The sequence below is a fragment of the Neodiprion lecontei genome, chromosome 2 (assembly GCF_021901455.1).
Source record: "Neodiprion lecontei isolate iyNeoLeco1 chromosome 2, iyNeoLeco1.1, whole genome shotgun sequence".
Classification (NCBI taxonomy): domain Eukaryota; kingdom Metazoa; phylum Arthropoda; class Insecta; order Hymenoptera; family Diprionidae; genus Neodiprion; species Neodiprion lecontei.
In genome coordinates, this window is record NC_060261.1 from 40,361,620 (window position 1) to 40,377,355 (window position 15,736).

At 43.8% G+C, this 15,736-nt stretch overlaps 1 protein-coding gene across 7 annotated transcripts in view; it reads left to right on the forward strand.

The window, feature by feature from the left end:
- LOC107225550 overlaps window positions 1-15,736 on the forward strand; it is a 102,387-nt gene that overhangs the window by 40,892 nt on the left and 45,759 nt on the right. For 6 of the 7 annotated variants that reach the window (XM_046731619.1, XM_046731620.1, XM_046731624.1 and 3 more), the window contains exon 3: window positions 3,900-4,014. The exons of the other annotated variant lie outside the window; for it this stretch is intronic. In XM_046731619.1, the coding sequence (XP_046587575.1) occupies window positions 3,900-4,014 (115 nt within the window). The remainder of the gene's footprint in view (window positions 1-3,899; window positions 4,015-15,736) is intronic. 7 annotated transcript variants of the gene reach the window in all.

Below are 15,736 nucleotides of genomic sequence, written 5' to 3' on the forward strand. Positions count from 1 at the left end.
AGGTTTCGCGGCGAATAAAAATTCGAAAATGATGGGCGACGCCAGAGCGCACACCCTTGTTGGCAGCCAACGACTATTTCACTTTCTTCCCTCGGTCACACCTGCTTACTCTCGTATAATCGACGTCAGATTTTTATTTCCACGTTTGAAAGAAGCCAGACGTCGAGGATAAGCTTCGTAATCACAATCGGATTCGGATTTCTGACTGCTGAAATTCATCGCACGCGAATAGAGTCAAGTGCTGTTGTCATGTACTTTGGACAATTTAGATTCAATTGAGAAAAACATCGAAGTTGCGTTTTGGAGTTCCTTGCCGTTGGCAGAGAATCCGGAAGGACATTCGGGCGAACGAGAATTCATTGACCATGTGCATCGTTTCTCTGATTGGATCGCCGCAGCAGCCTCGCGTCGCAAGGCGTGTCAAATGGAATGATTAATCACGCATTATTGGATTAGACGATGAGAGTAGCTTTGACGTTTCACGAGTCCGCAGGGACCTGCATGCGGGTGCCTCCGTTCTATCATTGCAGGCTTCTATTAGATAGAATGATACACACATGCGCCACGCTCGACGTACGTGATCACAGTTAGCGAGTAGATGGATCGCGTGAGATGAAAAATAGGACGAAAATTATACCAGGTGTAACAGTTTGGTATTTTCAAACACCGCTTTATGGAGAATCAAGTTCAAGCAGCTCTGAAAATATTGGAAGAAAAAAAGAGAAGACGCGAGTCGTAGGAAAGTTAAAAAGTATGCCGTCAAAATCAGCACCCTTTGATTAGACCTGCAGATACAGTCATCCAAATTTTATAGTTGTGGATTTTGGAAGAGCCAAGATAACACGAGTAGAATTGCTCGAAATTAATCGACAGATTTCAACATCCTCGCGCGGATGAATCTCAACTTTCGAAAATCAAGCTGTTCTAGCCGCGTCGAATCGCTCGTAAAAGAGGCATCATATCGCCGAGTTGGCACTCGGCAGTCTTCGCGCATATTCCGTATAAAAGCGAGCTTGCATTGGCGAAAATTGCAGTACCTCTACTTGGGGGAGGGTGGTAAATAGGGGATGAGACGCGGCCGGCGGTTGGAAGCTCGCTGAGCGAAATCTGATACAAAAGAACATCGGCTAGAACTGGCTTCGCGAACAAAGTGGACGGAGGGGATGAAGCCGAGCTCCCCGCGGCCCCCGGGGGTGCGAGGGAAAGTAATTTTCCATTCTTTTGTTTTCGTCACCGGCACCGTTCCCCGATTGACTCTCACGCCTGTTCCAGAATCTCCCGGCTACACCCTGAAATCGGCTGCAGACTAGTTTCCAGCAGTTTTACCCCCCGCGTCGTGCACGTCTCCCCGCCTCCAATTTACTCGTCTCCAGGCCACGTCCCCGTTTTTGCATTATTTTCCCATTTTTCCAACGAACCTTTCTCTCTATTTATTGCTAATTTTCGTTTTATTCACTTTCATATATTTTGATCACCTCTTTGTTATTCTTTTCCAACTTTAGTTTTAATCTTGTTGTCGGTTTTATTGTATTTTATATCTGTTCACATTTTACGTTTATATTTATGTTCTACATACTGCCTGAGGGGACTTGTCCCAGGGCGAATAAAATTTCACTCTCACTCCTCTTTTATCTTTATTTCCTTCATATCCTCTATTTTCTATCATTCTCTATTTCTATCATTTTATATCATTCATTGTACATCGAAACTGTTCTTAGGGTTCTTAATTTCTCTGTTCTCCTTTTGCATCTTCATTTTTATCTTGTTTGTTACTTTCTGCATTCTCTTATTTATCCTATGGCCTTAAATAGGCTATACGGCATCAATAAACGATCTTTTTCACACACTGCCGATGCATCTTTTTCGATGCACAGCTGCACGTCATGCATTCTCTCTTCGAAATTGGGGATTTAATTTTTTTCTTTTGACACACACATTTTTTCACATTTGTTCCGCGAAGCTCGCTGCGGGTTTGTCGTTTTACAGAAGAATTTTCTTGAGCTTCGCCCAATTTTGTCAACTTATTTTTACGCTACAAATACTCGTCTCGATCGTGAAATCTGGATCGCATATTTCAAGTTCCGAACTCGGAACTCGTGAAATAGTTCGTAATCTGCAGTGAACAATTGACCGATGACCAAATACCTCCGGCTCGAATCACGTAAACTTTGAGGATAGTTTCGAGGTGAAGAGGGTCGAGAATTCGAGCCCGTGAAAGCGATTTCATGGACAGCTGGTGGTTGACAAGCGCGTTATAAATGGCCAAGAAACGGAAGGCAGGATTCAAATTCGCCTTCGCGTCTTGTCTGGTAGAAAGAAAAAGGAAATACGAACACGAATATATTATAGATTCGAGGCTTTCCCCTCGGAAAGTAAGAAACACATCATATTTATGGAGCACAGCGAAACATTCCATCAAGTTTAAGACAGATCATTTTCGGGTTACAAGCTGGTTTATGCCTACCAAACCGAAGTTTCCATAAATTTCGATTCAGGTTTCCCGTTCAAGATTCTTCGATGCCTTCAAAACAGGCATACGTATTGTACGAGTATACTTCAGGTGCTTATCGAATGCGCTATTCGCTTTACCCGAAACACTTCCTAGTTACGTCTTGTGACAAAGCGTAGCTTGCAAGCACCGTAGCACGCTACGGAGCTTCACATGCATGAACATCAACGAACGAAGAATTCTTCGAAGTGCCTTATACACGAAAAACGTGCGTGAAATATTTTCACTTTCTTTCTGCATTCGTGTGTTTTCTTTACTATTCAAATAGCAAAGACCTCACTCTCAATTTCTACCCGTAGCGTTATGCGTGACAAGAAAAAGAATAATTCGAAAAGAAAAAAAAAAAAAAAAAACCAAAAAGAAAAAAATAAACGATACATAGTCACATACATGCATGAAAATGAGAATATTCTCGCTGACGCAACGCGCCGAGCTTGTCACCTCCAAAGGCAGTAAGTAAACGGGCTTTTTCCATTTCCTCAGATATAAATCCTTCCCCCCATCCTCCCTACCCTAGCAGGCAACAACGTTAACCCGATCTTTAAGCCGTAGCCTTATACATACACGTATGTATGCACACCAATGTACATGTATATAATATGCGAGAAACTCATCTCATCTTCCTGCAGCTCAACGCGTGGGTATTACGTATATAATGTGTCAATATTTCACGTGGTATACATATACGTACAATATATGGAAGCACATCGCTACGAGATACTTGAATTCGTGATCCTCCGGCCTTTTTAGGAGGATCTTCCAGTTTTTTTATTAATTCGAGAAGTATTGCAGTAAAGCAATTGAAGTAATCTTTATGAAAAATTGACCTCGACATGTACTCTGCAGTTTTGTATATAATATGTATACGGCTCACAGAGGAGGATGAATGCTGAGTCGTGTGCCTATTTACGGTGTATGAATCGAATTGATATTTGAGTTTTATTAAATTGCTCGTACATTGATGAAGAAATTGATGAATTTGCATTGGTTTTGGGGGGACGGGATTGCACTCGATATAACGTACCCATAGTGTGCAATCAATTTTAACCCTGCAGCCGCATCAACAAAACTGGGTGTAACATATTTGATATTAACGCCGAGGCTTTCAAGCAATTTATTGCAAAATTTCAACCTCGGTTAATGCACGGTCGTACACATGAACGAAATTACGACCATGTGTGTGTGTGTATTAATTAAATTCTGTTTGCCCACCTTGCCTATATAATATAACGCGCATGCAGGCAATGTTAATAATCGGTCAATAATTTTTGCCAACCGTATCAGTTTTTGTTTTTATTTTTTTTTTATTTTTATTTTCCCTCGACTGTCGTTCCCGATAATTCCAGCCAAAATCCTCGAATAAAATTCACGAATTGTTGTCCTGTTCCAGATATAAAAACGCCGCCGTGCAGCAACATCAGATACAACAGCACCGATGACGTTAAATCGCCAGAGCTGGGCTTCGGTCACTTGGACTTTGCGCCGACGGTAGTTTCTAGAATAAGGTGAGTTAAATCGAACTCTCGCGAAATTACGGACCAAGATTTCCTCGGTCCAGTGATCGCTGTATATTAAAGAAGCGCCCTCTCACAATTCCATGGGGACATTTCTCCTCTCTCACGTAAGATTTGAAAATTGCTTATAAATTGAAATTCGCCGCGGAGCGAATACTTCAAACTCTGCGTGTATACTTTCACTCTCCTTTTCTTCCCGGTTTTTATCTCCTCTCCTTTCCTTCCCCCCGCCCTTATACATCTACGGCTTAATTATAGGGGACGCAGATTGAAGCGGAAGAATAGGTAGAGAAAGCTCAGGAGAAAGCTTCGTCGCTACGTTTGTTTAAACCGAGTGGTAGAAGCCACCGGAAAATTTCATCCCTGTCTCTCAGTCTCCGCACTAATTCTGGCTGCGAGCCTGCTCGAGCGTGAATATTTCATAAGTAATCCTTAATCCCGAAACAATATAATGCCACCCCGAAATGAAGCTCGTTCCTGTCCTCGAGGAAAGAGAAAGAGAGTAAACTTTCAGGGGGTGTTTCACCCCGATTTTGTTCGCTCTAGGAAGCGTCCTCGGACGCCGGGTAAATCGCTCGGTTAATAAAAGTAAATTTTCTAATCTACGCCCCGAACTCCCCTATCCTCGCGGCGAAATGTCCTCGTATTTTTTCAACGGCAGGATCTTGCCAGCGTTAAAGGGAACAAGTGCAGGGGAGAACGGGCGAGTCTTGGGGGTAGAAATAGGAGAAAGTTTAAGAGAACGAGAGCTGCGCTGCGTGGCACTGACTCCGCCGAGGGGATCCAGCTGCGAGCGAGCTTGGGCATTAAAGGATAAAAGGATTTAGGCAGGACGTATTTTTGGTGCAACTTCGAGCCTCCTGATTCCCTACGGGAGAAAATTTTCCAAACGAAAACTTTACCACTGAACACCACGACCTTTTCTTTACATCCCGTGAAGAAGTCGTGATTCACACGCGAACTCGTTATCAACCAATCGACGATAAGACGTTTCGGTCGACGAACAGAGACTTCGACATGTTTCAATTTGCAATTATCCGGGAAGAATTTTTTCTTGTTCTGTTTTATAAGTGCTGTATGTGTATCGAGTTGTAACGGCAGGTCATAGAATGTAAACTACAGGAGAATGTTACGCCTGGTTATATATGAAAGGGGCGAAAGGGGGGGACGGGATCGGAGGTGAAATATGTGGACAACGGTCGAAGATGTATATTCGCTCTCACCTCTGGACCTCGATGATTTGTATCTCATACCGACGGTTAAGGGTTGCCGTGTCAGAAATATATCACGATGTACATTTAATACGTATATAGCTGTGCGTATTCGTTATAATGTATAGTTTATTTAGCGGTAAAAGGGAGATTTTCAGAGAGCGAAAGTGAAATACGAGTACGAGACACGTCGCGATGTCATTTCAGCGGCGACGAAACCAACATTACCCACAAAAAATAGAAACTTTCGTTGATTTCGAGTGACGAATTCTTTTCAATTTACTTCAATTATTCTACCTTCGTTTCTAACAATCGTATTTTCGGCAGCGAGTAACCGTCCGTAAAATTTCAAATTATCTGGAAACGTGGCCGCGATTTCGAGCGCAAGAAAGTATCCTAATAATATCGGAGTGGATGCGAGGTACGTATGTATGTACCTACATCCATGCGTTATACGCTCGGGATGGAATCGTATCCGGTATAATCTATTTTCCCCGTAACCATTTCGTCTGCTACGGGTTGTATATTTCCAACTGGCTTATCATTTCGGCCAGAACTGAAAGATATATATATATATAATATATGTTAGCTCGGCTTCGTGCAGCCTTCATAAAGCTAAGAATGATATAACACAACGGGGGAAACCACATGGCTTCCTTGATGTTGAGACATCCTTTTGTCCGTCCCATCTGCCTCCAGATAAAACACAAGTCTTGAGCACCGGACCATAACGCTACTGCAGACTCTACTGCCGGGTGTAAAAGCGAATAAACCGAGTGTCAAGAACGGTCGATGTTCTCTCGCTTCGTCGAGTAATAAGCGAGTTGCTCGTCTCGTTGAGAAAAAGCTCGTTCTAAAATCGAATAGTTTCTTTAATCGTCAGTTACAGTAATTCGTCGTTCAAGTACAGCGATCCGGATTTTAAAATGAAAACAGGGTTATCGACGAGATCGAAAACAATAACAGGATGATCACCACTATTGGTCATATCATCGTCACGTGGGTAAAACATACACACTTCACGTCTGGATTGCGCCAAGATTTCTTTGCGAATACCGGTACTCGTTAAACGCTTAGGAGGTATAAGATGCCCACGTTTGATAATACATTCAGGAGTGTGAGTATAAAATTGAATCTCCGAACCTGTTGCATCGGAAGAGCAAAGCTCTGCTTTGAAATATACATATACCTACAGGCATACTCAGCCGTGCGTTTTACCCTGCACACTCCGTTCCTTCCTCTCTGTACTCCATTAGCGATCTACGATATCGATAAGCCCGAGAATACTGGAAAATTCACTCCGACAATGCGCACTGCTGTCCCAATTAGCTGTTGAAAAATTGCAAGCGAAAAGGCGGTCCAATGCATCGGATGCATCGTTATTACAAGGTAGTGTACCAGTTATCGACACGATTAGACCCAATTATAAACCCGTTTATTTTTCAAAAATATAATAGCGAATTTCTCGATAACTAAAACGAATTGCTAGAGGGTTAGACGCTGCGAATTTATTTCTTGATAATTTTAGAACTAAGAGGCTCAAACACATACACAACCCAAGAAGGTCAATAATTGGGACAGGGTCGGTAACGCTACTCTCATCTTACCGAGAATTTGGTTGCTTCTTGCGGGAAACGAAACAGGCAAATTTCCTCCAAATCCTTGTGCGGCAGAAAACGGCCAAAGGACGAGTGAGTCTTCCGACTCTGGCAGTAATCGCGATACAGGATACGGGAGTTGCGTTGTGTGCAGACGGCGAGGATCGATTTGGTGGAATGATGTTTTTATTGCTGCCAGCAGTGCAGGCTGGAGGGGATAAAAACCGGGTTTCCGGTCGCTGCCGCCTCGCGTCACAAGCAATAACGAAGAGAAAGATATTGCCATCGCTCACCGGCGGTCGGCAAGCTATACTACACTCGCCATGTCCGCGTGCAGTTGAGTCCTTTTGTCACGTTAAGCTGCCGGCTGATTTATGTCGCCTGTAGGATTTTTCCCAGGCGGCGTAGACGCTTTCCGAGACGCACGTCGCGTCGCGTCTTTTACCAATCGCCGAGAGGACGAAACGCGAATTGGTGCACCGCGTGTCTTGACAAATTCCAGCGATTTCCGGTCGTTTCCTCGTCTTCGGCACCGTCGCGCTTCCGGTTTGCGAAGGCACAGCTCGGGCCCAAAAGCCCGGAAAGTCGTGGGCCCAGTCATTTTTACACCCCCTTCAACCCCCGCGTCGAGTTCAGCGACCGCGGGAGAATTATTGACGTCGACGTCGAATCGATTTTCAAGCGGTGCGTCTGACGATTATTATGCGGATTTTTCCCCGCGTGCGTTTTCGATGCTTGATACTCGTGTTTAATTTTTAATCTCAGACTTTCCTCTCGTCTCGCCCTCTTTTTCGTGGTATTTTATTCGTTCTTTTTTTTTTTTTTTTTTCTACTCACACGCGTCGGATGACAACCAATTTTCGTCTCTCGATTGCATTTGCAATTCCGATTCGAATCACGTATGTTTCGCGCCTTTTTTACGCGACAGGGATTCCGAAAATCTCGTCTTTCGGCTTGCGTGCTTAACGCGCTTTTCAACCCTTCAAGAATTCTGTTGATGTCGTGCATCGCGAACGCGGCCACGTTTCACTTATATTTTATTAGTCCCCTTGCCTCCACCCTTCGTACGCACTTTCAGGGTAAAACTATGTCGGCAATTACGACACAAGTGACTACGTTTTATACACGTTCCATACAGGTACATATAGTTCTTTGTACGTTTCTCGGAGTATCTGTCTGTTCGTAGAAACGCGCTGCAGAGGAGCTGAAAATATTGATAAATGGAACATCAACGGGTGGAAAAATGGCTATTCGATTATTGTTCCGATTGCTATACAGTCTAGTAAATGCCATGAACCTTCGAATCAGAGCCACAGACTTGACGGCTGTATGAACAAACACTATACAAGGATAAGTGTCGGTACATTTATCGTCGAGAGCTCTCCCGAGTTATATTACGCTTCAGAGTTGTTGGGGTTAGGGTTACTTTTTCCCTTTTCTTTTCATAATATGGTATTATATATATATATATATATATATATATACACCTATATAATATCTGTACGCGAAGCAAGCACTAGGATGACAAAGAGCCAGGGACCGAAGCTCTCAAAAATATAATTCCACTTCCTTAAGAAGCAATTAATTTCGTCCTCGAAGGAACAATAAAGGGCGAATAGGAGCGAGGGTGGTTCGTTGGCTTTTGGAGTGGGTGGAATTAGAGCATTTAAATTAAGTGGCTTCCTTCGAAATTACATTGGGGAGAACGGGCTAGAGCAAGACTCGACTCGCGAGGTATTTTCATTTAATTGCGCGTTTCTTTATCTCAAATTTATTCGTTGCCGTTATTACCATTATCATGATGATTATTGCTGTTATTATTATTAGAGTTATTATTGTTATTACTATTACTGCCACACGAAAATCTCAATCTATAATCCTTGAGTGTCTGGACTATTTCACAGTGTACCTCGTCTCCCAAAGTTGACGAAAAGACGTGCATTAAGTAGCGTTAAAGAGAAGACGAGATCAAGGGAAAAAACGACTCATCTCACCGCCGTACAAAGAGTAATAAGATCAAAAAAAAAGAAAAACTAGAAAAACGCGGATCCACTGCAGCGAAGAAAAAAAGGCTGCAGAAAATGTGCAAGTGAGAGAAAAAGCACGAGGGAAGAACGTGAGAGCATATTTCGAAGCGTTTCACAAAGCACCCGTTCGCCACGCGCTTCTACATTTTTCGTTGGTTTATTTTTTAATCAGGTTGCCCTCGTGGCATCCGCCGAAGGCAACGAGCCAGCGGAAAGCCCTCGGCTAGCCGAGTGCAAGTGGAAGCGCAACGCGTGCAACGCGGCGAACAAAACCCCACGGCTAGGGCTGCCCATGCATCACGGCTGCGGTTCCTGCACGGCAAATATGGTGAAAAGTTGAATTTTATGTTGCGCCATACGCGCGCCGTCTGCACGTCTGCGGAAAACGTATACCTACCGGAAACCCGTTCACACGTTCCTGTTTGCAATGGAACGCTGCTCTGCAAAGCTTTAAAGCAATTAAACACTCTTTACGGCTCGACGAACAATTGTTTAGTCTGCTTGTTATGTCGTAAAGAGGACTCATGCGTTATTCAACGATTAATGAAAAACTTTGAACTACCTCGTTCGGCGAAATCGGCATTCTCGCTACTCGATTCCCGTCGAGAGGCCCTCGCTAATCAATATATCGGTGAAATTTTGTTAGTTCCAGACCTGCGACTGGGAGTGAGAAACAGGGTTTATTTTTACCGTTGTTTAGTACCTTTCTTCGTTTACAAACAAAGTGCATTCGGTAATCGGGATTCGTTGGAGGAATGTGAAGTTTACGAACGGAAAATGTAGACAACGAGTCGTTGATTATGTAACGTATTGCAGAAGTGGCGGTAAAACGATTTATTAAACTCTGCTTAGCAACGATCACCAGAACTCGTTTATCATTCGTTTCATGTGTAACAGGGAGAAATGTACTTTGGCACGTTTCGCGGATATTCATACCGAATGATTTACATAAACTCGCGCGGAACGGATCCCGATGCTTATTGGAACGGACAAAGTTCGACGAAGTACAATTTCCCGACTCTCGACTTAGCAAAAATATCGCTCTTAAATTTTTACAGAACAAAAAACCACAAATCTGTGATCAATAGTCAGCAATCTTTGATAAGTTACAGAAAAATGTTGACGCAGCATTAAAAGAAGAGGTGCGTAATCGTTTGAATTATACATCATGAAATATCTGATCGTTTTATCTGTCGGCGATAACTCTGGTTTCGTTTACAATATACGTATATGGGGGTGGAGGTTCCTGGCGAGGGGTTCGAAGGGATGGTGCGGGTATAAACGAAAATTGTTTTTAGTTTCGGCAGGCACCCTGCGTGCATCACGGCCGGGGTTAGGTAAGCTTTCCGCATCTATTTTATGTTCTCTAAGCGATTTATAACGATACAGCCTCTTAACTTTCCCCGGAAGTGAACCTTTGAATTTTTTATTATCACCTCTCACTCCCCGCCATCCCTCTCCTCGATTTTGCCCTCATTGCGGTGCTTTGCACTTTTTTTCAAAGTTTATTCAAAATACTATACTTTTAACGTCGATCTATACCATTCATTTTTGTTACGTCTTATCGCGGATATAAACTGAGGCTGATCACAATTTTCGTCGGACTAAATATGAAATACCCTGCCTGAATGTACAGGTGGACAAAATTTTTAATTCCCGAAGAGCGAGATGTCAGAAAAAATTGAATACGATCCGTTTTACGAAAGGCAGATGAAATATATGGGAAAAATTAACAATCCTCATTACTTATTTTAGGCTATTCGCTCTTTCGCGTTGTGGTAAAATTTTTCGGACAGAATTAAATGAAAAAAAGAAGAACAATTAGCGCCAGTAATTAGATCGGGTAAAATACGAGTGGCTACTTTTAAACTCCAGCCGAACAAGTGAGTATGCAAAAAAAAAAGAAAAAAAAGATGCGAAGCTCGCGTTGTCAGTCAAAGTAAAAAGCGGCAGCAGCTGCTGTTTCGAAGCAAGTATTGTTTTCGAAAATTTTTATCATCAGAGCTTTTCCGCCCCTCTTTCGACCTTCCGCTAAAACTCACTACGCGTTTCATCCCGTTACATATTATTATATCTTTGTAGATTATATGAAACTCGAAATGCATACGACAGGAGTATTCCCGAGCGGCAAGTGCAGCGTAAAATCGTACGAGTTGTTGCAAACGTACCAACTGCAACGCGCCTTTACGCGATGGTACGCAGAGGTGGAACGTATGAATCACGATACCGCCTCGTGAAAGTGCTTCTGGGTTTCGCCGTTTACCAAGTTCAACGTGCAGCTTTCACCGAGCGTTGCTAATTTGAACCTTTACCTTTACTCCCCCGCTGAAACTACGCTCGGTAAACAGAAATGAGTCCCTGCAAATATTTTCATTCCACCCAACTATTATTAAACCTTTTTTTAACAGTAATTTCCCAAGTACCCGAAGCAGTATATCATTATTCCAATATCCATAAATTAAGTATAAATAGGTAGAAAAAAGCTCACCAGGCTGACTCGCGTTTTCCAGAAGCCTTGCCACTCGATCCGCACACTTTACACCGCTCCGCTGTATTCCGTGCACTGAATGTAATTGTCGACGAGCCGTCGAATGGAATTGAATTTTAGTGTAAACAAGCAAACACGGACCCCAGGCCTCCGGGGCGGTGATACTTTGAACAGTGATGTCGACGTGGTCATCGCGGTTGTTTGATTTGTCGGTCACTACGCGGCTGTAGGCAGGTAGGCACACAAGTGATCGTTGCTTCTAACTCACGTCATACAAACTAATATTTATCACCGAGTGTTCTTAAGGTTAAATAAGACCTGAGAATTCCGTCAAGGAATCAAGCACACTTGCGGTTATTGGGTAAACATAAACACCCAGCCGGGAAACTCGGTTGATAGTTACGCAGTGGATTCATTCAGTGTTCGATAAAGTTGAGGTTGATCGAACCTGCGAATATTGCGCAGAATTCGAACAAACAGCGATAAATAATCGCGCTTTTTGATCGGACGAACCCGGGTTATAAATCATCATCAGGTATTCGGTGGAAATACCGAAATCTGCACACGCACCATCGAACCCATTTTTCATTTTACGATATTCTGTCATGTATCACGATCAATGCCCGGGAAAAAAACCTGACAAATTAGAAATCGTTTATTTCTCACTTTATTCGCAGTGCAATGCGATTTTTGCCGGCCGTCTTGTTATCGGCCAGGAACGAGGAAGGGGAATTAATAAAGGACGGATCGGTGATCCTTCACAGCGTTAAATTCGGCCAAGTATCTCCGAGACGCGGTAATAAGGAGAGACCTAAGTATTTCACCGGGGAATGGAAGATCCGTAATTTCGGGCTCATACAGCGGATCGTTTTTGAGACGCAACAGCTGGGTCTAAGTGCCTCGATGTAAATCAATACAATGTGGGAATAGCTGCTACCACTTTGGAGTGGCGCGAGCTGCTTCCTACGCGAAGGTGTAGGTGTAGGTGTACCTACACAATACCGAGCGTGCCTATTCATCCGTCAACGGAAATATATTCATGCCTTATCTCGTTCGGATAGTAAACGGAGCCCGTACGCAGAGTGACTAACGGCTCGTGCCGCTTTGTTAACTTCTCGTTTCTCTGTTTTCAGGGAAAGAACGAAGTTATTGCAATCACACCAAAAATGAAAAGTTGAGTTTTTACTAAATCTCGACGCTTCGAGTTACCGGATTTCAATGATTTCGGCTTTTCGAAACTTGTACCTGATTAGATATTGGCTTTGATCGGTTCGTTACTTTTTGAATCGCACAGATAACAAAATTTCGAAAAATAGAATAACAATTATGGTATCTTGAGAATGGGTGATTGGATTCGAATGAAAATTGGTACAGTAAGGTTTTTTGGGTAGCTGATCATGAATCTAAAGTCAGTTCTGCAAAATCTGAAATGGCGAATCCAATATGGCGGGAAAATAATCTAAAAATATTCGGATTTTGGTAGAATCTAGCAGACAGAGGTTTTTTTGGTTACTGATAACAAATCCAAGGTGGTGGATCCATTATAGTGGTTGAAACTAAGATAATTGTCATATTTGCATTTCGTATTGTACCTCAGGGATTTTAAATCGTTAATCACGAATCTGAGTTTGTAGTTCGAAATTTAAATTGAATATTATTAATTTTTTTTCTGTGAACTTGGAACCTGCAGTGTGAGAACGGGAGGTTCGAGTTTTTGTTTTGCTCTTCACTTTACGTCTAACTTAGACATATTTTCATCGATCGAAAACCGTTCGCTACCAATTTTCCTCTCGCGAATATTGTATCAACATGTGTTCGCACCATTTGGAATTTTGAAAATGAAAAATCGGGGCCAGACATGACGTACCGTTTTCCATCGCTGGATCGTAATTAACAGCATGCGTCATCAGGGTAAAATGTCACGGCTCGGTAGGCGTTGCTAATTTTTATTTTTTTTTTTGCGTCTGCGAACACGAGGGTCAGAATACCGGAGATCACGATTGTTATTCAGAATGAAAAAAGGCAAACCTTTAGCGCCACAATGCAGGACCTTGCAGTACGTCGACGGTCGTGATATAAATTTGGATCGAGTACGTTTCGATTTTCTCTCAAATTCGTTAATGGCGTTCCGCAAAATCTGGCCGCAAAACCCTTTTTTATTTGAAAACGTGGTTCATTACTACGACTTCCGACTACAACTTGGGTGAAATTTGAACATTATAATCTGTAAAAAATCAACGATTCCAACGAATTTCAATGAAGTTTAGAGAAAGTGTAATAATCACTAGGGTCTATGTGTTCTTCTGGATCCTCAATTCTTTGATCGCGTATCGATCTCTCGGTATTATCCTCTGCGAGAAAATTCTTCGCCTATTCGAAAGACACCGTCGCTATTCGTTCGAGGTTTTGCTAACAAGCCGTGAGCCTGCAGTTTGAACAAAACACGCGACGATACAGGGTAGTAAAAGTAACGTTACCTGGAGCACAGGGAGTTCAGAGAGTGCAGGGACGATCCATTTCCCAGTTCCCATTCGCTCGTTGGACGATCGCCGGCGTCAGGCCGAGGAGACAATGAAGCCGAGAGGACAATGCCTGGAAGAGAATCATGTACACCAGGGCATGCTGGGACAGGGAGACGATTCAGTCAACCGGGAGCAGGTCGATGATGAGTTTCGTAGCGCTCGGCGCTCCGCAGTCGGATTTTCCATCCGGGATGCAGTGCCGGCTGCGTTCTGCAGAGAGACGAGAATAACCGTCGTCGTCCAGCGACATGACGCATCGAAATGCAGTTTGGAAAACACGCAGAGGATCCAAGCTCCGATTCTTCGCAGGAGCTGCGTAACGATTAAGGGTCGAAGACGCAATGCGACGAAGTTGCGTCTTGTTTGTTTACCGTTGTTGAAGACAGCGCTGAACAACCGCATCGTCTACCGGACGTAAAGATCGTTGGAAATTGATGAAAAATCGAGTCTCACCTCCCGATTGTTCGCAATTGTCGACGAATTTCAGGCGATGGATTTCCGCAACGGACCGATTGACCAGTAATTTGCTGATTCGGGGAACGTAATTGATTCGTCGATTGCTTCAATTATCCGCAACCGATCCCGCGGCAATTGTTACCCAACTACGTATCCTGTACAACCGTGCAACCGAATATCACGGGTTAATTGCTAACCAGATTGTTGTGTACGGTAATTCTGCTCTCGTTCACGATTGGACCGTAAAAGTCAGCGATCAACCGCGTCGGCTGATTGTCTAAATGGTAGGTTAGGAAGGATTCCGTCGTTCCCTAAGAAGGTCGGTTCGTGGACCGTCCCTTGTGTTCGGGATCGAAATAGGTACAGAAGTTTCTTGATCGTGGAAAAATACGAATCCGTTCGATTAAAGTTAGCATTCTTCCTTTGTTTGTTTGCGATTGTGAGTTGAAATCGTGAGATACCGTAGCGTGCTTCGGGATTCCGCAGATACGTTACAGCGGAATATTTTGAATGGCAAGGGTTTCCCGCAGGAGCGATGGAGGGTTGCGGGTAGCATGGTTGTCTTAGGGAAATTGGAAAGTCAAGTGACAGGCCTGGCGGGACTCCGCAGTCTAGACTCGACTGCGGAACTCCGCGGGAAGATTCAGGGCGGTTAGGCAGCCATGGCGGAAAGTAGGGTTGGTGATGTTTTGGGTCACGCTGTCGGAGCACTAAGTGGAAGGTCAGGAAAGGTTAGTTGACAACAAGGACACTTTGGAGCGTTCCGCCATTCGAGCCCCGCGACGCCCTTCTTCTGCTCCTCTCGTTTCTCTCCCCGTCGCCGTTACACCCTCGAATCTTTATCCCCTCGTGAAACGCGGCGTTTTCCACGCGTCATGACGGATGACGGACCCTCGAGCTTTGTGCGCTTTGCAGAATTTTCAAGAGCGGAGAGTGGGACGACATTTGACGTATCCGGAGTCGCTCTAGCGTCGGTAATTTGGAAAAATTTTAAACGATCACGTGCGTGTAATCACCGACGTTCGTGCGTGCCTCCCGTGGCACTAATTGCAGCACCGCGAACGTCGAGCGTGTTTCGCTCCGTTTCAAAAGTAAAACCGTAAATACGAGTCGGGAATTTTCAAAGCTTCGGTAATGGCAGGTGGGACGCGATGAGTAGTGGAAAAGAGAAGAAGGCGACCAGTCTGGCTTTGACTCGGGGAAAATATCGGATATCCGCTTCCTAGTTTTTTACCGAGAGAGATAACGTTTGCTGCACATAAATTGGCGACGGATGACGCTTTCAAATTTGCCTTTGAAACGATCGCTGCAGTGAGGAAATTTTGTACCGGAATTCTCAAAGGGTTATCGGCTGCTGTTTTTGAGCCGCTGAAACCGCGCGGGCGGAACTTTAATTGCAGTTTTTGCAACA